At 42.2% G+C, this 23792-nt stretch overlaps 1 protein-coding gene across 2 annotated transcripts in view; it reads left to right on the top strand.

The window, feature by feature from the left end:
• The window catches only part of rgs12b (regulator of G protein signaling 12b), an 83029-nt gene that overhangs the window by 16183 nt on the left and 43054 nt on the right, over positions 1-23792 (top strand). For both annotated transcript variants that reach the window (XM_083765408.1, XM_083765409.1), the window contains exon 6: positions 1267-1386. In XM_083765408.1, coding sequence (XP_083621534.1) covers positions 1267-1386 — 120 coding nt within the window. The remainder of the gene's footprint in view (positions 1-1266; positions 1387-23792) is intronic.

The raw sequence follows: 23792 nt of genomic DNA on the forward strand, positions 1-23792 counted from the left end.
TTGATTGCTTTTTTCCCAACAACATTCTAGTGGCGTTGGCATAACTGCGGCATTTATAGTCCTTACGCCAGAATGTAAGAACACCACACAGAACTGTTTACTTTGATGCATAAAAAGGGACAAGAGGCTGTTGATGAGTGAAGCTCAATGGCTCTTTTCCACTAAAAGAACGAAGTGTTTATAGGAATGACAACCGGGTATAGTCTGGTGACCACCGGAGAGACGGGTGACAGCACCCGGGTGAGCTGTATGGGTTAGCGTGTGTCCTCCGTGAGGAGGAAGCCCAACAAACCTCGGTGAGGCCTTTAGGAGGGCCATTATAATCCACCACTCCTGAATGGAGTGCCTGGTGCTGGGAGTCTGGTGCAACGCACAGGTCCTGGGCCTGCTGAGAGCAGGAGTGGACCTGGTGAGACATAGGAGGGGCCCGGACAGGTGTCAACCCACAGAGTCCTTCCACGCGCCAGAATCTGGTTCTCCCAGTCCCGGCAGAGTAGTTCCGGAGCAACGGATTGTGTGGCCTTGCTCATTCCATGATGGACTGATCGAGGGTAGCTACTGGGACGTAAGTCGGGATTTGATCAACCCCGGCTGGGTCGCCTGAGTGAGGGGTATGATGTTGGTAGACCCGAAACCCTGTTGACCTCAGGAAACATCACTGAGGAATGGATACAGTACATCCCAGTTAGTTATAGTGAACCGTGTCATGTAAAGAGTGGTTCCCAAACTTTTTAGCCTGTGGCCCAAAAGAGACTAGCTCATGCCGTGCTACAAGCTTGTAGATAGATCTGCTATCTTACTATACATGCACCAACTCTCTTATACGTATGTCTGTAATCCATGTAACACAAGAACCGTTCGCCCCACCGACTTAAAAAAAAAGGCCTCTGCCCGGGCTCTGGACAGGGCCCCTGAGACATCACAACACTCCATATTTGGGCATGACTGGTGGGGGAGAAAAGTGAGGGAAAAGGTAGTTGACGAACATTGTTCGTCATTGCTTTAGCCGACGAAATCAACACTGCTATAACATGCATGTCTTTATGGTTGAAAACAGAAGCGTGCATAGAGTAGTACATGTATTGTATATAAACAGGTGTATATGAACATGTGTACCTTACTTCTAAGGTACCTTACTTACCTTAGAAGTGGGTCCCCAGCTAAATGTTAGTTTGGAACCAAATGGACCCTTATGGGTCTATAACTCTGAGACAGTGTACAGATGGAACAGGTGTATATGAACATGTGTCCTCCTCTCCCCCACAGGGAGGGCGGTTCCGCGGGCTGACCATGGGCTTTCCGGCCATCCCCCAGCGCTCTGCGGCCAGACGCTCCTTTGGACGCTCCAAACGCCTCAGCCTGGCCCGTTCGCTGGATGACCTGGAGGTAGGCGTACACGCACGCACGCATGCACGCACGCACACATGCACGCACGCACACACAGTGGCCTATTTTTGTCATTGTTAAACCCCTTCTACCTAAACTTCTTTGCCTCTTTCGCGTGCTTTTCTTTGCATGCTATATAAATAAAGTGGATTGGATTAGATGGGATTCACACACTCACTCACTCACTCACTCTTTTTGGAATATCCGATTTTACAAATACCCTTGCGCGCACGCGCACACACACACACACACACACACACACACACACACGCTCGCTGTGAGTGTCCTGAAAGCTGATTGGCGGCTGCTTTGCAGTTGTGATGATGTCGCTGGTGGTTTTTGGTCATACCGTCCGTCGCTGTCTAGTGAAAGCCTTGTATGTTCAAAACGCTTACTTTTCAAAATTCAAAAGTAGCAAAAGTAGAAGATTTACAAGCTCACAACTGAGCTTGTAGATTGGCCATTTTTGCTACTTTTGTGACACAGTGTAGTATGGGTCTAATGAAGTACTGTCACCTCATGAACCCATGAAAACCTGGATTTCTTTTTACATTTTTACATTTTGCAGCTTTAGGGTCTTTACACACTGGGGGTGTGCTGACAATTAAACGATATGCAGATCGCTGGTATTTTGAATCAAACTATGCACGTATTCTTTTGGGGGACCCTCAAGGTCCATTATTATTCAGCATTTGAGCCACTGGCCCTATACAGTTTACCTCCAGCCCTAGTTGGTTTGTCTCCTCATCATGTGATAGAGATCAGAGACACAGGCTAAATGTTTCCGCTGTTTAGAGGCTACCCTGGCAGCACTTACACACACAGCAGATAAGCAGATTCCTCCGCGCTTTCAGCTGCTTCAGAATGGGAAGGAGCCAGCATTCTAACACAGTGGAAGAGAATGGCAATTTGTATTCACGGCATGAGGGACGAATTGCTTTTTGTCCCCGAAGTCTCCCGAACTTTGAAACACAGCATCTTGCGTTGAACAAATTTGTTTAGAAGTCCATAGTTATATAGTTTATTTATGTATTATGTCTCAAGGTTATTATTATCCTATAGACTTAACACTAAAACACTTCATATGACTAAAACTAAATGACATTTTATTCAAAAAGACTATGACTAAAACTAAATCAAAATGTGCTGTCAAAATCAACACTGTATAGCCTATAGTGTTGTGTGTTTAACACATGGGGATGTTCCCCATGCTCTCTCATTGCCATACATCTCATCATGGCAGGGAGTCTCTCTACCCCCCTACCATATTCTTCCGGTCATTAGGCCCCTTTCTCTCGCCGCACATGCAGCGAATGTCTTCAAACAGAGAGGCCTTTGTGTGTGTGTGTGTGTGTGTGTGTGTGTGTGTGTGTGTGTGTGTGTGTGTGTGTGTGTGTGTGTGTGTGTGTGTGTGTGTGTGTGTGTGTGTGTGTGTGTGTGTGTGTGTGTGTGTGTGTGTGTGTGTGTGTGTGTGTGTGTGTGTGTGTGTGTGTGACCGTACATGTGTGCAAGTGTTTTTCTAATGAGCCCCGATGAGCAACGAGCTGACATTCCACTCGTTAGCGGGGAGGCCTCACACATACACATAACTAATTACTGGCCTGAAACCCACCAGCTAACATATGCACACGCATAAGCTATTATTATCTCTCAAGGGTGCACCGCACTCCTACGGACTGTCTGCGGTCATGCTGCCATCTTGTTATCTGCTGGTTTTCTCTTTAGATGCCATCTTAGCCGTTTCACCACTCTGCAATCTGTATGCTTGATTGATTGATTACTTTATTAACAGTTTTAACGCAGTGATTAAACAATCGTGTTCCAGATCTCCCTGCCTAGTTTGCACTAACCTTTGAAGAGCCAATGCGTTGACTTGATCGTTGCTTGTCATGAAAACAAACCGGTGTAATGGCTTGTCGTAGTGTTGTATTCCAAAGTGGCGATCACAACAACAGAGCGGAGAAGAAACGCGCGTGCTGAGCGCCACTCTGTCCGATGGAAACCCTGTATGACTTAAAACTTATTAAAAAACGCGGAATAAACAATGAAAACATAACTTGTGTAAGTCGTTATTGGAAATTGGAGGGAAGCTATTATACAGTAAATTAACTCGTGCAAGTCGTGTTCATGAGTCAAAGTGGAACAGTTTGCATGGACAAGCACAGAGAAGAACAGTACAATACAAGCTAAAAAAGGATGAATCCAAAAAAGACTCTCAGCTTGTTTCCATTGGCGTTCCTCCTCATGTACTCAATTCATCGAAAACATTCATGATAGACACGCATACACCGGGGCGGCAGTGAGGTGGGGGTAGAGTGGCCGGTGGAGCAGCTGGATGGTAACCGCAAGGTTCCCAGTTCGATACCCGCCGGGCTCCCCCTGAGTTGGTGTCGAAGTGTCCTTGAGCAAGACGCTGAATCCCCAAATTGCTCCCGATGTGCAGATTGGTGCCTTGCATTTGGATAAAAAACTTTTTTTTTTTTAATTCTTCAAAAAACATTCCCAATAAAGAGCTAAATTGTCCATGAATTCAAAACGAATGCAATGATTTTTTCCCCGGGTAATTGTATCCATTATTTATTTATTTATTAATTCTAATCAATCAAAGAAATTAAAAGAGAAGTAGTGAAAATGGCAGATCTACAAGATCTCAATGCGACACGAAGCAACGCGTTGTGTGCGTTGTGTGCTATTTTCAGTAGTTTGTCCTCCCGGAGCCAAACGTCTAATTTCCCATTTGGGTCTTGAGCTAAAAGGTTTGGAAACCACTGCTTTAGGCTACTCGTCTTGTGATGAGTCTGATTGAGAAAGCTTGGTCGTAATACAAAACCGCACTCACCCACACACGCTGTCTTGTGACAGCAGGAAGGGTAAGCAAATGGCGTATTTCCACCCCCCCAGGTGTGTGTTTGTGTGTCAATATGCAGTCTTAATGGGAGAATTATTACTTTCCTTTTTATTCGCCCCCCCCCCGGGCGCAAACCCTATAGTACAACGTAACCTCAGTAAACTATGCCTAAACCTAACCTTATTCCTAGAATCCTAACCTTAACCTCAGTAAAATGGTGGCAATTAAAACCTAACCCTATTCCTAAACTTAATCTCAGTAAAACTACTGTATGCCTTACCTAAATGTATTGTCTCAGGCATGGGGTTTTGCACTCCGTCCGTGTGTGTGCTCCTGTGTGTGTCTGTCTGTGTACAGCTAATCTCCGGCACCGTTAACCTGGTCGATGCCAAATTTTGCACACACACTCCCTGGATGCCAACGATGAACCTCTGCCTCAAACTTTCCGGAACGGCCTGTTATAGCACCACCAGGAGGCAGACTTTTGAAAAACACATATTTTTATACTACTCCTCCAGATTTTGTCCAAAAATCCCGCAAATCGTTTCATACTATCTCTATAGTCATGTGTTCATGATGGATCTTTCTGTATATATATATATTCCATCCTAATTGGCTAACATTGGCTTTCAAAGTTTGCAGGATTTGCCCGTTTTGAACAAAATGCCTCAAATCATGAACGCAGCAATTTACGTGAAATCTTTCACAGACTTTCCTACTAGGCTGAGGAATATATCCCACCCTTTTCACATTGGCCTGTTATAGCGCCACCAACAGGTGGATTTTTGCAAAACACATTTTTGGAACATAATGCATCAAATCATCCAATTGCCATCCAAGGCGTAAGAAGAAATGTCACCCTTTTCATATTCCTATATTTCCTATTATAGCACCACCAGGAGGCCACAGCCTGACCTGCCCTGGTGGAGACCTGTGCCTCGAGGGGCACTTTTTCTAGTTTCTAATCTTATCCTCAGTAAAAGCGCAGTAGTTTAGGTAGGAACCAAAAGTATCTAAGACGGAACTATTGTGTTCTGAGTCGTTCGTTTCCGCCCGGACATATTTGCGGTGAGCACATACGTCAGCCAATGAGAAAACCAGCTAGACTAGAGGACTAGCTTGCACATCGATGATAGATTCAGCTGGTAAACATCGTGTTTTGGGGTGAGCTTTCCGGTTACCATAACATGAGAACAGAAAAAAAGCACAGTCAACAATGGTACCAATGGTTTCACACAGAGTGCGTGAAACCTTTGGTAGTGTTTTTGATTGATTGATTGAATACTGTATTAACAGTTTGCAGAAAAAAGCACAGGAAAGTACAGTTCAATATGGTAGCATAATCGGAATTGGCCATATCGGCCATAAAAATGCCATATCAGTATCAAAATGGTCTAAAAATAATACGGTTTATTTACTCGGTTTTCACCAGCAAAAAAAATAATTAAATAAAAAAATGAATCTACATTTAATTTGTGTACTCATCTCATTCAGTTGTGAAAACCCCCTATAAGGGCCTAGGCTTGTTTCCATTGTGGTCCTCTGTATAATATAGGAATTGGTCAGAATTGGTATCGGCAGATATGACCCTGCAAATAATCGGAGATCGGATATCGGTCATAATTTCATAATCGTGCACACCTAATTAAAACCCCCCAAAAAAGCCTATGGCTTGTTTCCATTAGGGTCGTTCATATTCAATTCATCGGATAAGGAGCAACCGCATCATTGTACAGCTTCACATGACTAATGGCACGAAGGAGTGAATTTGCATACATGCTGGTTCAGACTGGTTTCTGACCCTCATGTTGATTTAACGCCACCGGCAATCAGCTGTATAATAATATCGTTGCTGTCGGGAGGAAACCTCATAACTCCATTTTTGCGGGTTTTTGGCATAAATCAGTGCTATTGAACACCCTTTACGCCTGTGTGTTGTTTCGAAAATATTGAACCAATGGAAAGTAGTAAAAAGTGCTTTGGACAAAATCTCTTAACTCCATTGGATCCTCACAATGTCTGCTAAAGCAAGTAACTCCACCACCTCTCCCCCTCTGATGGAAGTAATTGACAATATATGGAGTCACAACACCAACTTTGATGAGGCTGTACTGCTTTGTTTAAAAAATATAAGGTTTTCTTATTTCCTGAAAAATGAACATTTAGGAGTTATGAGGTTTCCTCCCGACAGCAGAGATATCGTAGTCCGTGTGGCGGGCTACGTTGTCTTGTCTGTGTATTGATTAATGGTTCGGTTGAAAAGGTCAAGGTCGAGAATGGAGAATGGCTGGACATGCAAATGCATGAGACTCTTGAGTATGTGTGTGTGTGTGTGTGTGTGTGTGTGTGTGTGTGTGTGTGTGTGTGTGATAAACACATGGTTATCGTGTGGATCTTGTTGTCAGCCCTCTTGTTCAACCTTGAGCACAGCTGTTATCTGCCAGAGTTGATGGTGACCCTGCCCTCGGGTTGGATCAGATTGGAGCAGTGATGATGAATGCCCAGGCAGGTAGTCATCTATAAACACCATATTAAAATAAGATGAATGCCCAGGTAGTAATCTTTAAATTCTATACATGTATGTACATCGTCGACTAAAAATGTTCGTCGACTACCTTTTTTCACTGACGAAAACTAAACGGAAATTGAATGAAAACTAAGCTCCTGTATGATGACTAAAACTAAGACTAAATGCACTGACAATTTCGTCAACAAATAAAAACTAGACTAAACTGCTAGGAAGGGACTAGTGGACAAGAGATCCAGTATAAGTCATTGTACAATTGGTTGCATGCTGAAAATAGCCGATCTACAAGCTCTGCACTGCGACGCGTTGTGAGCTTGTAGATCGGCTATTTTGAGCAAGTGTAAAATCAGTAATTAGGACGGCATCGAGGCCCGCCAAAACACATTTTAATTGACTAAATCAACTGTAGATTTAGTCGACTAAAATCTTATGACATTTAGTCGACTGAAACTAGACTAACAGTAAAACATTCCAGGTGACTAAAATGTGACAAACTAAATTAATGCTGCCAAAAACAACACTGGTGTACAGCACAATACATGGACAGACATTTCTGAACATCACATGCTTGTGTGTGCGTGTGTGTGTGTGTGTGTGCACGTTAAACTGTTGGCCAATCGTTTTGAGCTCTAATAATTATTGTACAGTTCTAATATCATCATCCCCATAGAGGCATGTCTTTCTCCTAGTCCAGGGGTTTTCAAGCCTTTTCATTTGCCCACAACTTTCGCTTTTATTTAATTTTTTTAATGAGGCTATGGGAACTTATTTTTTGCCACCCACTATTTCTTCCTGAAATGACGCCACTCTGCCCAGAATCTACCGTAGACTTCCGTGAAGTCAGAAATTTCAGCATGTCACACATCTCCAGAACAGTCAGACATTTCAGCATGTCACACATCTCCAGAACAGTCAGACATTTCAGCATGTCACACATCTCCAGAACAGTCAGACATTTCAGCATGTCACACATCTCCAGAACAGTCAGACATTTCAGCATGTCACACATCTCCAGAACAGTCAGACATTTCAGCATGTCACACATCTCCAGAACAGTCAGACATTTCAGCATGTCACACATCTCCAGAACAGTCATACATTTCAGCATGTCACACATCTCCAGAACAGTCAGACATTTCAGCATGTCACACATCTCCAGAACAGTCAGACATTTCAGCATGTCACACATCTCCAGAACAGTCAGACATTTCAGCATGTCACACATCTCCAGAACAGTCAGACATTTCAGCATGTCACACATCTCCAGAACAGTTAGGCATTTCAGCATGTCACACATCTCCAGAACAGTCAGGCATTTCAGCATGTCACACATCTCCAGAACAGTCAGACATTTCAGCATGTCACACATCTCCAGAAGTCCAGGCGAGGAAGGATGCCTGTTGAACGGTTGGTTAGCCGAGGGACTGAATGCATGAACACAATTACCTGGGCTGGTGGTGGTGGGCCTGTACTGAATTATAAACAATAGGTTTTCTGGTGGTGGTTTTGAAGAACGGTTGATTTCCCGGTGCTATGCTGCTTTAGCAGCTCTGCCATAGATTTCACCTTCACACGATTATTATACAATCGCCTGATTATTTTGACAAAATCGGCATAATCGTTTCCATGTTGAAAAACGTGGAAACGTGTTGTAAGCTTGTTGTAATCAGTTATTTCCACTATTAAAAAACTAAAGAAATTATTTAAAATAATATTTGTCATATCTGCCCTTTGCAATTTGTGCTTATGAAGCCTAAAAGTAAATTGTAAACATAAATTGTAATTGTAATATGTAAATGTAATGTGTTCCGATGTGAAAAAAATCACACAATCAAATCGTTAATCGCAATTACTGGTGCATGGGACAATAATGGTCAACCTAAATGTGTAATGCTGCCAGCCCTGCCTTAAATGCCTGCCACCCAACAACAAAGTCAAACACGGAGACCCATCTGCTCAAATCTCAGTTTGCTCTCCAAACATTATGCTTAAGGCATACTAATTAGATGACAGACCGTCCAGAATGGCATGGACCACAGCGCATTCACTTCACACGGCGTGCGTGTGTGTGTGTGTGTGTGTGTGTGTGTGTGTGTGTGTGTGCGCGCGCGCGCACACGCACGTTCCTTAATGCCCAGAGGTCTGCCCTCTGTAGAGAGTCATGCCTCTGTGTGTGTGTGTTTCATCCTTACAGCAGTGTGGGAGGAATAGAAATGACACCAGGGTGGGTGGGAAAAAAACACCACGGAGAGCACAAGTAAGAGCAAGTGTGATAGAGATAGAGAGGAGAGGAGGGGAGGGGGCGAGCGAGCGGAGAGGCAGGGCGAGGGAGGGGGATGAGAGAGGGAGAGAGAGAGAGAGAGAGAGAGAGAGAGAGAGGAGAATCTAGCGGCAGCAACAGTGACATTGTGGAACATTGTTGGGTTGCAATCATCTTATGCTTTCTCTCTATACGACGCGCGCAGGCACACACTGACCCACACACATGCGCACACACACACACACACACACACACACACACACACAAGCACACACACGCAGACACAGTAAGCAGTTGGTGGCTCTGTTTTGCGTGGTGCGCTCACATGCAGTGCTGAGGATTACTTGTCGTCTCCCTTCATGGAGCCGCAAACTTTGAGCGTGGATTCTGAAACAACCACTGAAGGAGTGAGTAACGTGCGTGTGTGTGTATGTGTGTGTGTGACATGTGTCTCCGCTGTGGACGCTATGCCTGTATGGTCATGTAAAGGAATGCTGTGGTCGAGCAGTTTCAGCTGATCGCTCGATCCTTTCTGCCTGTCTCATAACATTGTGTTAATTTAACTCAAATGTGTACCCTGATAATACGTCAATTTGGGTCCATTTGTACTTTCTCAGGTTAAATCAATACTCTTTATACACACACACACACACACACACACACACACACACACACGCTAACTTATGCTGACATAGTTGTGTCGTCTTCCTGAGATGCTGTCGTATAGCATCAACAAATGAATCCTAGAATGCCGTCTGTTTTGTTTTCCTGTTGCCGTTAATACCAGGCCTTTGGATGCTCTGCAGAATATTGGATTATTTTCCTGAGAGCTCCGGCAGTGTCGTCTCAGCCACTTGCACCCTGCTGTCCCTATTTTGGGCATGTCGTGATTATTATACAAATGGCATTTCAAATTAAGCTGACACGACGTGTCAGCTTGCGGCACATTGTGGTATTTTTGGAAAATGTTTAATAGGGCTTTCTGTATGTGGTTAATCTAAAATATAAGGCAAATAATCCATCTCTCTGACACTACCTGTAATAGCCAGCTATTATAGTCCTCTATTAAGTTAATTGAGGTTCATGAGGCTATTCCACAAGCTTATTATCAATGAAAAACGAGGCGAACTTAAGTTGTTATAAATTGCCTATTTCTTGAATTGTGGGTCATGTGACGAGCATGAGCCAATTCCCTTTTGTTTGAAGAGGCAACCTGTTGATTGCTTGAGTCTTTTTTTAAGGATGCAGGGATCGAAAACCGATTATAGCACGAAATCCATTCCGAAGTTATTGAGAATTGGAAATGAATGAGGTTTGGGTATATCAATTCTATTATCAATTAGTTCTAATAAAGCTTTTGACTTTTGACCAGTAAAACCAAGTAAGATGAATTGAATGAGTTGCTTAATTGCTTGAGTGTTAAAGTCAACATGCTCTACTTTTGATTGTCTGCGGACATTAAATGAAAGTGAAAGGCCGTGATTAGCACCAATTTTCTATCAATAATAGAAAAGGATTGATCGTGGGATCGATTAGAAATTTGATCGATGAGAAGGATCGTTAAGGTGACCAAAATAATATTAAAATTCACGATCCCCATTCCTACTTTTTGTTCCTGAGCGTAATGACATGATCCTGTCTTTGACGTTAAAGAATGCATCGTGTAGTTTGAGTCTCCAATGTGATGATAATAATAATCTTTATTGTGCCCAAAGGGATATTTGTCTCCACAGTCTGTTCAACACCAACAGAAAAACAACAACAACACAAAACCATATAGCAGTGGTTCCCAAACTATTTCATGTCAAGGACCCCCAAATTGACACTAATTATTCCACGGTCCCCCATTTGAAAAGATATGCCAGGGACCCCCATAAGAACATTTTTACGGCTCTAGCAGTGATTCTCAACCCGTTTAATTTCAAGGACCCCCAGTTTGACATGCATTAGTCTAGCATTTTTTTATCTCTGGGACCCCAATTTATATTGTAAAATCAATGTTAATCTAACTCCAAGAGTGTACAAATGGAACAAAAGGGACCCGTATAGGGTCCATTTGGTTCCACGATATGGTTCTGTCTTTGTCCAGATGGCATGAGGTCCAAGTGCAGATACAGGGATGATCAGTGTAATTTGATATTGAAAGTGCAAAACGTGTGATGATGGTCTTATTGTTCATATCAGAGAGTGTGGGTGTAGAAAGTCAGATTGGAAGCAATGTGAGTAATACTGAAAACTTTGTTTTATGCCATCAAGGCATCATGGATAGTGTAAAAACATGCAGAACGTCGAATAGTGACCATTTCTGACCGAGGTTAAGATATTGCATTTTTTTACATTTTCATTTTTGTCATGTCATGTGAAAGCAAGGAATCATAGCTTCAAATTGGTTGTTCAGTTTGACCCACCAGTTTTGGAGATAAGGCTTATAGAGTAATGTCTTGCAGAAAACAGCGAGTTGAGAAAACAGGCTTGAAAGGACTCTAACATTGCACCTAGCTACATGTTTAAGCATTTATTTTATTATGTCAATTTCAGCTCTGACAATTATTTCAGACATGCTATAGTATGTGAAGAGTCTGCCTGTGCTATTAACTCATTTTGGATCTGTTTTTCTCCTCTCCTGAACTCGTCTTGCTTGCTGCCATGACTGTATCAGACTGTATCAAAAAGAGTCACTAATGACGATGCTGTAGCTTTGGTTCTACTGTACCATGTGTACTGCCAATTATAAACCTCATACATTATGTGGGCTATTTACAGAAATCATGCTGGGCACAGTGAGCTCCTAGCTGTCACGTTGCGCCAGTAATCATTATCATTAGCCATGTTTAATTTAAACAATAACAGTTGTTTTACGTTCATAGATCATGTACTTTAGGCCACTACTAAGCAGGAGCATGTTACATATATGTCGGGTTATAGTGCTGCCCATCCGCCCATGTTTTTCCAGTATGGCATATTGTACATTCCAACAAGTCGCTACAGTCGTGCGTGTGTGTGTGTGTGTGTGCGTGTGTGTGTGTGTGTGTGTGTGTGTGTGTGTGTGTGTGTGTGTGTGTGTGTGAGAGAGAGAGACATAGTTTCACTAAACACAGCAGTGAGAAATAAGGGCCGCCCCACTAGGACCCCCCCTCCCCAACACACACACACACACACACACACGTGCACGCACATGCACGCGCACACACACACACACACACACACACACACACACACACACACACACACACACACACACACACACACACACACACACACACACACACACACACAGACAGACAGTTAGCGCTGTCACGATTCATTGTTAATTGTCACACAAATAATTGTGATAAACGATGATTTCATTGTGTTTTTGGCGTTGGAATTTGGAACATTATAGGAATAGAAATTACAATCCCGTTAAAAGTGCACAGGGCAGACAACTGAAATAATCCAATAAATTACTGGCATTTACAACACATACTTTGTGATGTGTTGTAAACTTGTAGATCAGCTGGCTCCATGCAGTGCCGCTTCTGTCGCGTTCTGTGTGCGCGCAACAAGAAGGGATCCATAAGAAAACTTTTTTGTTTTGCTACTGTACACTACTAGCAGGCGCGTAGCGTGGATTAAATTATTGACTGGGAATCGGGGGTGTGGGGGGGTCAGCGCAACTCCGGCATACGTGTGAACGGTTTTGCCCAATTGCTGGGGAGTGGGGACCATTTAAAACAAACGCAGCTTGCTGTGTTTCACTCCTAAACAGTAATTTATAACTGTAACATGCACAGGGGGTGAAGGGCTGCCAATGTTAGCTAGCTCTTCTTGTTTTTCTTGTGTTTTGGCTCCCGTATTTTCAAAGTTAGACTGGGCCAGCTCTAAACAGACTGGGCCACGGCCCCGGTGGCCCAATGGACCCCACGCCGGTGACTACTAGGCTAGCACATGTACGGTAGGCGTGCATGTGCATGGACGTGCGGGCACGTGCGTGCGCGTGATGTCATTAAAATGCCGTACCACCGAAAAAATATATATACCGTGTGTAATAATTGTGACAACCCTACAGACAGACACACAAGACATGGAAATAAATAATATTGTAAAAGTGTATGGCACAAACATGCATAATGCACCGATGCATTCACACAGAGAACACACGCAGATGGAATAAGAGGAACCAACACACACACACACACACACACACACACACACACACACACACACACACACACACACTCAAATTCAGAACAACAATACATGGCCATATCCCGTAAACACATTTCTTCATCTTCATGTGTGTGCGCACGTGCGTGTCCGCGGGCATGTCAGGGTGCGCGTGTTTTGCGGGCGTGTGTGAAGTCCTCGTGATATCTCCAGGGAGGAGGAGTGTGTTTGGAGGGTCAGATGATCATCTCCACAGATAGCGTCAGGAAAGAAGAAGAAGTGTCCCTGCATGAAAAGCCTCAGGAGAACATACTGTAGTCACAAACTAGCAGGCCCTCGCAGGTCAAAAGGTCAAACGGTGGCTGCAAAGAATGTGTAATACTTGAACCCTAAGCGCCCTGTTCTTATACGGAGGGGGGGGGGGATTCACAGGGAATAGACGTTCTACAAGCTCACAACGGGCGAAGAGATTTGATGTAGATGGCAAAAAACAAGGACGAGTGGACAAGTCGAGTCGAGTTTACCAAGTGTAGAGGTAGAGGATTCAAAGTAGTTTGTTTGTTGTAATGACCTTTTGACAGCCAGGTGGGTGGAGTTTACCAAGCAGAACTATTCAGAAAGTGTCAGACCAGGGTTCATAAATATGTCCCATATACACGGACACATCCGTCCGTCCGTCCGCGGCAAAGACCATTAGCAAATGTTTTGGTTTTTCTTCAGAATATGTACGACACAGACTTACTAACGTCATATATGGTACATTAGAAGTCCGCTATTATAGTGGTTCTGAAATGCTTTGTTTGAAAGGACTGCCACTGCCATGACAGTTATAGAAGTTACATGATAATTACAGACCTGCTGTGGTCATTTAAGGGCTAGCTCTTTGTGCTTTTGGTAATATCATTGTCCACTCATTTTACATGTGAAATGTGAATGGGAGCCTGTCATTGGATTATTATTAATTTTAGTTTTTTTCAAGTCATATGAAAGCAGGGAATCGTAGCCTCAAATTGACGTATTAGTTGTTCAGTTTGGCCCACCAGTTTTAGAGATATGTCTTATAGAGTAATGTCTTGCAGAAAACAAGTTCAGAAAACAGCCTTGAAAGGTTCAGTTATGTGGACTCTTAACATTATACCTCGCTACATGTTTAAGCATTTATTTTGTAAATTTACATGTTGATTTCAGCACTGACATTTATTACATGCTCTAGTATGTGAAGAGTCTGCCTGTGCTATTAACTCATTTTGGATAAAAAATAAATAAATTCAGTTTTTATCCCCTGGTGAGAAACTGGAGGTTGCACGGTGACAGTCAGATCTGGCTGTCTGTCTGTGTGAATGGGATTTTGACAAAAATGAGTGTTGATACAGAAGGTTTATAAATAATGTTTGTTATGAGCTGGTCCAGCTTGCTCCATTCACTGCTTTGTATATTCATGTAACTTCCGGTGCGAGATTTGGCTCCCATGAAAGTGTCATGGCGCAGCACAGTCACGTGACCATGACACTTCCTTATGTAATCTTCCTTGATGAAACTCTCCCAGATCAACAGTGGACAGAACAGTGCTAAATGCTAATTTAATCTAACTGTAACAGAGCTAAGCTAATGGCCGCCGCTGTTTGTCTGTCTGGAACAGTGCAATGCATGCTGGGAAGCAATAACACATTTCAATGGGTCACAGTTCTCTGTGCAACATCGCCGCACGCTACCGCTGACGGGTCGCGCGCACGTGCGTGTGTGTGTGTGCGCATGTGTTACTGTGTGTGTGAGAGAGAAAGACACCTCTGTGTGTGAGTCCGACGGCATGCTTCGTGGACCTGCCTAATATTAACATTAATTTAGTGCCCATCCCTGTACTGTACATCATTTGGAGTTCATATATTCCAACGGGTAAGGACTAGTGTGGCTAAATTGTTGTAGGCTATCTCCCAGTGGTTCCCAAACTTTTTCATGTCAAGGACCCCAAATCGATTTTATTTAGGCCGTGGACCCCAATTTGAAAACATAATGCAGTGACCCCGATAAGAGAGGACTTTTACGGCTCTAGCAGTGATTCCGAAACATATTCATTTCATGGACCCCCCAGTTTGACATGCATTAGGCCACGGGCAGCGATCCAGGAATTCCTGAGTTGGTATTGGCTACACCTCACTCTCGCAGCAACTAACTAACTATATCTCTGAGACCCCACATTTATATTGTATAATCAATGTTAATTTAACTCTGAGAGTGTACAAATGCACGTGATGAACGTCATGGACGTCACGGACGTCATGAACGTCCGTCCACCTCCATGAAAGTGCTGCAGTTCCACATTTCGCCAGTAGGTGGTGACAGCTTCAACGTTGGATAGCCTTAATGAGGGCTTGAACTACACCCACCTGCAACTGTATATTGGACTTCCTGATAGACAGGATGGGAAGTAAGACCTCAGCCGTGCTCACAGTTAGCCCTGGGACACGTCAGGGCTGCCTAAGTCCTAGACTCTTACGGGGGTGGCTCAGGAGGTAGAGCAGGTCGTTCATTGACCCCGTGGGTCGGCGGTTCGAATCCCGACTCCTCCAGTCCTGTCTACTGTACATGTCGAAGTGTCCTTGGGCAAGACACTGAAGTTGACTGAACCCTACATTGCCTCCAATGAGTCGGTTGGTGTGAGCTTGCCACCATTGGTGTGTGAATGTGGGAAGTGAAGACACTGGCGGTTGGCATCGACTGTTCGCCGCTTCACCTCCCAATGTATGAATGAATGGATCATTGTAAGCACTTTGAGTAGGCACGTAGTGCATAGAAAAGCGCTATAAAATGCAATTAATTATTATTATTATTATTATTATTATTTATTATTAGACTCTACTAATCATGTCATGAGCACGTTTCCACCCGGAGGAGTTAGCATAACATCATAATAAAGTATGCCGACGATGCCGCAGTTTCAGCAGTCATGTCAAAACTTGACTACTGTAACTCCCTCCTTACTGGCCAAAATGACTATTTTGTATGTATATGATGTATTGCCATGCTTTTTCTTTTGTTCATGCTTATTGTAAATCCCTCTGGATTAAGAGCGTCTGCTAAATGCCTAAATTGTAAATTGATGACACGGCCATCCTGGGCCAGGAAACGAGTCAGCGTACAGGGAACAGGCCAACAACATCATCAGCTACGGAGCAGTGTTGTTTTTGGCAGCAGATTTCTATTTTAGTTTTAGTCATAGTCTTTGGAATGAAACTTCATTTAGTTTTAGTCATATTTTAGGCACCTGGAATGTTTTAGTGTTAGTCTAGTTTCAGTCGACTAAATGTCATGCGATTTTAGTCGACTAAATCTATAGTTGATTTAGTCGACTAAAATATGTTTTGGCGTAATGGCAGATTTTACACTTGCGCAACGCGTTTTGAGCTTGTAGATCGGCTATTTTCAGCATGCAACCAAGTGTATAATGATTTATACTGGAACTCTTGTCCACTATCATTGTCCACAAATCTAGTTTTATTTGTTGATGAAATTGTCAATATATTTCGTCTTAGTTTTCATTTAGTTTCCATTTAGTTTTCGTCAATGAAAAAAAGGTAGTCAACAAACTAGGGCATTAAGCAACTAGCATTAAGCTAGCAACTAATCCACTAGTCGACCTTGTTGGTACTAGTTGATAAGAAAAGGGAAAAAAACGTTTTTTGCACCAATGTACACAGTTTTTTTTTTAACACTTTATTTTTATTTTTATTGATGAATAAATGAAAAAACATATGTGTACATTTTGTTGTATCCGTAAATGTAAGATATCCCCCCCTCCCCCCCAATCAAGGTCAGAACAAGACAAATAAAACAAAGACAGACAGTAAAAGACAGTAAAAGTAATTAGTAAACTAGTTTTGAAAGTACTAATGAACATAGTAAAAATAAAAAAATAAATAAAATAAAAAATAAAATAAAATAAATAAAATGTACACAGTTTTTAAATGTACAAATATTTATTTCCAAAAAAAAAAACTAGTCGACTAGTAAACTAGGCAACTAGTCAACTAGTAAAAATGACTAGAAGTGAATGCCCTACAACAAACCTTATGTTTATGAATGTATGAAAGGACAAAAACATCCACCACAACAGCCAACATGGCGATGAGATGGCCCCTGTGTCAGAGCAACCACCCAAACAGGAGCGTTAAGACGGGCTAAATTGAGTCTGAAATACTTTGCTGTGATCTTCCTGTGAAACACTTGGCTCTAGCTGTTACTGTGACCCACCTGGCTCTAGCTGTATCAAACAACTCCACACGCTATTAATGAATCATACAAGTATTTGCTAATTGTTTTTGGCCCGTCTCACACATTTCCTTAATATAAACTAATTGTTTTTGGCCCTTGTCTCACACATTTCCTCAATGTAAACTAACAGGTCTGTGTGTAGACTGTAGAGCAGACAGCTGCTTTTCACATGTTTGGTGCCTATAAGCCTAAGGCACACCGCAGGGCAGGGCAAGTCGAGGCACACCTGTGTTCATATATCCGTGCAAAATATAGCCTCTCTAATAACATTTGTTATCACTCCTGTTACTCTATAAACTTCTTTTTTTTACTTACTGTACTCAATGACATAGATGAAGTAATGAAAGGAGGCGTGCGACCGTACGTGCGACCGTGTGTGCGTTTGTGCGTGCGTGAGTGTGTGCGTGAACATGGAGAACAAGCTAAAAAGCAAGAGATAAAAACAGCAGCTTATAGAGGTAATGCATGAGGACTATGGACTGTGTGTGCACTGTGCAGTGTATGAGTGCTAGTTAAGTAATATTAAGGTCCCTCAGCTGGTGACCTATGCATTAGTGATTAGTTAACCCATTTCGGGCGGGAACCACTTTTGGTGTTTTAAGGATTATGTTATACTTTAGCTATTGAAAAATAGCAGATCTACAAGCTCATAGCACCAAGTGCTGCGCTATGAGCTTGTAGGTCTGCTTTTTATTTTAAATTGTGAAGATGTGGCGCAAATCTTTGAATATATATTCTTTCAGAGCGAACGTTTTTTTACTCAAATCTTTGCTGGAACAACATATTTTCAGATTTTTCAGAAAACTGTCAGGATTTGTTGAATCTTTTCTCAGGTTTAAATACCCTCAGCTGGTGACCTATGCATTAGTTAAGTTAAGTACCCTCAGCTGGTGACCTGTGTATCCATGTGCCTGCTGGGCAGAGATGCTGAGAACCCTCCTGCTGATATCTTTCACACCCAATTATCGCCCAACGGCGATGAGGCTAATTGGCTATCGCCGATCAATGGAGACACTAATGATGTGTAAACTATGGCCTCTCACAACATCACAAATCAATAAAAAAAAAGAAATGGATAGGAAAAACCTTTAGTCTTCTGTTCTGTTGCATTCTCTCTCTTCATCTCTTGGACAGTAGAGGGCACTGCTGTGTAGCATATGTGTGGGGTGTGTGGGGTAAACTCCCTGTAACAGAAATGCACATCTGTCATGTTTTTAATTTTTCTTTAATTGCATTTTTTTATTCGCTAAGAAAACAGCTGGAAGTTGAAGCAGTTTATTCTATAATTAAAAAGTCATGGCAGTCACGGTTCTCTCTGTGTTCCATTGTGTGGAACGCCAGTCTCTATAGTATCTTTCTATACCTGCTTGCTGTCTCTTCCAGTGCCTTCTTAACACCATTCCCTCTCCATATCTTCCAAGCAGCTCAATCTTTTGTCACTCTGAAGCATGTTTCATTCAGACACTCTCATATAGATAATACAGCCATGTGTGTGTGTGTGCTTGCGTGCGTGTATGTGTGTGGCCTGGAATTGTGCTGTCATCAGATCCCTCTGGAGAAAAACTCGTTTTTGAATGTTTTACTGTCTCTGGAAACCTGAGCCAGCAGAGAGAGAGAGACACACACACACACACACACACACGCACACGCACGCACGCACGCACGCACGCACGCACGCACGCACGCACGCACGCACGCACGCACGCACGCACGCACACACACACACACACACACACACACACACACACACACACACACACACACACACACACACACACACACACACACACACACACACACACACACACACACACACACACATGACACGAGATGACACTCCTTCCGTTGGCTTTCATCAGCGTCTCTTCTCCTTAACCCTGAGCTGTACGTGATTGCATGCCAGGGAGGATCGTACACCATCATTACCACCATCTATAGAAGCTCACAACTGGCTATTTTAAATGACAACTTAAGCTTTAACCCTCCTAAACACACGCTGTGGTGAACATGATGTATACGTCCCATTCTCCTGGTGTGGATACGTCATTCCAGAGGTGGAAAAAGTACTCATTTGTCTTACTTAGGTAAAAGTATTAATACCGCAATCTAGAACTACTCTGTTACAAGTGTAAGTCCGGAATTCAAAATGTACTCTATTATGCAGACTGTCACTGGGCTATTTCAAGTTTTCTTTTGAAAATAGCAGATCAGAGTGTTTGAGTTTGACGTTGTGTAATACAACACTATTATTTAAGATAAGATGGTAGCCAACATCTGTGGATGGCGCGCGCGGTTGCAAGCCGATTGGCACAAGACGGAACAGAAAGATTGTTCAAGTGTGTGGAAAAAGAGCCGAGACGTGGCACCATCTGTCTCTGTCTAAATGAATGAACACGGGCTCAGAAAGACAACACTTCTACAAGGCAAACACTAACAAACCAGTCTGGACAGATGACACCAAATTAAAATCATAACAACTCAACAAGCTAACAAAATAAAGACACCATGCCCTGAAATATGCTTTGGCGTTGATTTGCTGCCGGTGGCACTTGGCTGGGTGTCTTGAAGTTGTGCAGGGCACAATGTCTTTCGCACATACCTTTTTCAGATGTTTGACTTTAATGCTATATTGAAGTCTATGGGACTCTGATCGGGCTGGGACCATATTTAGCAAATGAACCAGTGGTCCCTGAGGGGGTTGCAGGTGGTCCACAGCTAAATGATGGAGAGTTGGTAACCAAATGGACCCTTATTAGACCTTTAACTCTTGAGAGCATAAAATTAAACCAAATCGCTCTCAAGAGTTAAATTATTGTTAAACATCTTCATTTCTTAATTTTTCAAGAAGCCTACACAATTATAGAGAATGTAAAATAATTGTTATTTTGATCAGCGTTTCAATACAGCATGGCATTTTGGACAAATGATTAACCCGACAACAAAATATTCTTTCATCTCGGGTCTGAGAGGCAAAATGTCATCAAATTGTTATCTGTGGCTCAAATGGTGGTCTGTGGCTCAAATGGTGGTCTGTGGCTCAAATGGTGGTCTGTGGCTCAAATGGTGGTCTGTGGCTCAAATGGTGGTCCGTGGCTCAAATGGTGGTCCGTGGCTCAAATGGTGGTCCGTGGCTCAAATGGTGGTCCGTGGCTCAAATGGTGGTCTGTGGCTCAAATGGTGGTCCGTGGCTCAAATGGTGGTCCGTGGCTCAAATGGTGGTCCGTGGCTCAAATGGTGGTCCGTGGCTCAAATGGTGGTCTGTGGCTCAAATGGTGGTCTGTGGCTCAAATGCTGGGCCTAGAAAAGGGTTGAAAACCACTGCTCTATATTATGGGTTGGTGCTAGATCCCGCGAGAGTGTGTTGCTGGGACAGAGAACGTAGATTTTCTCCTGGTTTGTCTCTCTTGAAAAAAAGCCATTTCACTATGCAAATCTTTTCATAGAGAAACACACACACACACACACACACACACACACACACACACACACACACACACACACACACACACACACACACATCTATGTATTTTGTCTACCAGGATGTGACTGAGTAACTGCAGGTGAAAAATAAGTCATTGAATCAGAGAGTGGAGGTGAAAGAAAGGCTTTCTTTTTACTTCAACAGGAAATTAGGGCTTTAGACTAAAGACTGCATGAATTCAATTGAAGCCTGTGTGTGTGTGTGTGTGTGTGTGTGTGTGTGTGTGTGTGTGTGTGTGTGTGTGTGTGTGTGTGTGTGTGTGTGTGTGTGTGTGTGTGTGTGTGTGTGTGTGTGCGCGTGTGTGTGTGTGCTCGCTGCACACGTGTCACATGCATCCGTGTGCATGACACGCCGTCCTACAGTCATCCTTTGCTTCCGATTTTTTTAAACCTGAAAAAATGTCCTTAACCCTAATTTCGTTAGGTTGATGCCACATTTAGCTTTGACATATTCCAAACCTTTTCATTATTTGATCATAATATGATCAAGATCAGAATCTCTCCATACATTAAGATCAGAATCACTCCATACAGTTAGATCAGAATCACTCCATACATTAAGATCAGAATCACTCCATACATTAAGATCAGAATCACTCCATACATTAAGATCAGAATCACTCCATACATTAAGATCAGAATCACTCCATACAGTAAGATCAGAATCACTCCATACATTAAGATCAGAATCACTCCATACATTAAGATCAGAATCACTCCATACAGTAAGATCAGAATCACTCCATACATTAAGATCAGAATCACTCCATACAGTAAGATCAGAATCACTCCATACATTAAGATCAGAATCACTCCATACAGTAAGATCAGAATCACTCCATACATTAAGATCAGAATCACTCCATACATTAAGATCAGAATCACTCCATACAGTAAGATCAGAATCACTCCATACATTAAGATCAGAATCACTCCATACATTAAGATCAGAATCACTCCATACATTAAGATCAGAATCACTCCATACAGTAAGATCAGAATCACTCCATACATTAAGATCAGAATCACTCCATACATTAAGATCAGAATCACTCCATACATTAAGATCAGAATCACTCCATACAGTAAGATCAGAATCACTCCATACAGTAAGATCAGAATCACTCCATACAGTAAGATCAGAATCACTCCATACATTAAGATCAGAATCACTCCATACATTAAGATCAGAATCACTCCATACATTAAGATCAGAATCACTCCATACAGTAAGATCAGAATCACTCCATACATTAAGATCAGAATCTCTCCATACATTAAGATCAGAATCACTCCATACATTAAGATCAGAATCACTCCATACATTAAGATCAGAATCACTCCATACAGTAAGATCAGAATCACTCCATACAGTAAGATCAGAATCACTCCATACAGTAAGATCAGAATCACTCCATACAGTAAGATCAGAATCACTCCATACATTAAGATCAGAATCACTCCATACAGTAAGATCAGAATCACTCCATACAGTAAGATCAGAATCACTCCATACATTAAGATCAGAATCACTCCATACATTAAGATCAGAATCACTCCATACATTAAGATCAGAATCACTCCATACAGTAAGATCAGAATCACTCCATACAGTAAGATCAGAATCACTCCATACAGTAAGATCAGAATCACTCCATACATTAAGATCAGAATCACTCCATACATTAAGATCAGAATCACTCCATACATTAAGATCAGAATCACTCCATACAGTAAGATCAGAATCACTCCATACATTAAGATCAGAATCTCTCCATACATTAAGATCAGAATCACTCCATACAGTAAGATCAGAATCACTCCATACATTAAGATCAGAATCACTCCATACATTAAGATCAGAATAACTCCATACATTAAGATCAGAATCACTCCATACATTAAGATCAGAATCACTCCATACATTAAGATCAGAATCACTCCATACAGTAAGATCAGAATCACTCCATACATTAAGATCAGAATCACTCCATACATTAAGATCAGAATCACTCCATACAGTAAGATCAGAATCACTCCATACATTAAGATCAGAATCACTCCATACATTAAGATCAGAATCACTCCATACAGTAAGATCAGAATCACTCCATACAGTAAGATCAGAATCACTCCATACATTAAGATCAGAATCACTCCATACAGTAAGATCAGAATCACTCCATACATTAAGATCAGAATCACTCCATACAGTAACATCAGAATCACTCCATACAGTAAGATCAGAATCACTCCATACAGTAAGATCAGAATCTCTCCATACATTAAGATCAGAATCACTCCATACATTAAGATCAGAATCACTCCATACATTAAGATCAGAATCACTCCATACATTAAGATCAGAATCACTCCATACAGTAAGATCAGAATCACTCCATACAGTAAGATCAGAATCACTCCATACAGTAAGATCAGAATCACTCCATACATTAAGATCAGAATCACTCCATACAGTAACATCAGAATCACTCCATACAGTAAGATCAGAATCTCTCCATACATTAAGATCAGAATCACTCCATACAGTAAGATCAGAATCACTCCATACATTAAGATCAGAATCTCTCCATACATTAAGATCAGAATCACTCCATACATTAAGATCAGAATCACTCCATACATTAAGATCAGAATCACTCCATACATTAAGATCAGAATCACTCCATACATTAAGATCAGAATCACTCCATACAGTAAGATCAGAATCACTCCATACATTAAGATCAGAATCACTCCATACAGTAAGATCAGAATCACTCCATACAGTAAGATCAGAATCACTCCATACAGTAAGATCAGAATCACTCCATACATTAAGATCAGAATCACTCCATACAGTAAGATCAGAATCA

This window comes from Protomyctophum parallelum (assembly GCF_964188405.1).
Source record: "Protomyctophum parallelum genome assembly, chromosome: 5".
In the NCBI taxonomy this organism is placed as follows: Eukaryota; Metazoa; Chordata; class Actinopteri; order Myctophiformes; family Myctophidae; genus Protomyctophum; species Protomyctophum parallelum.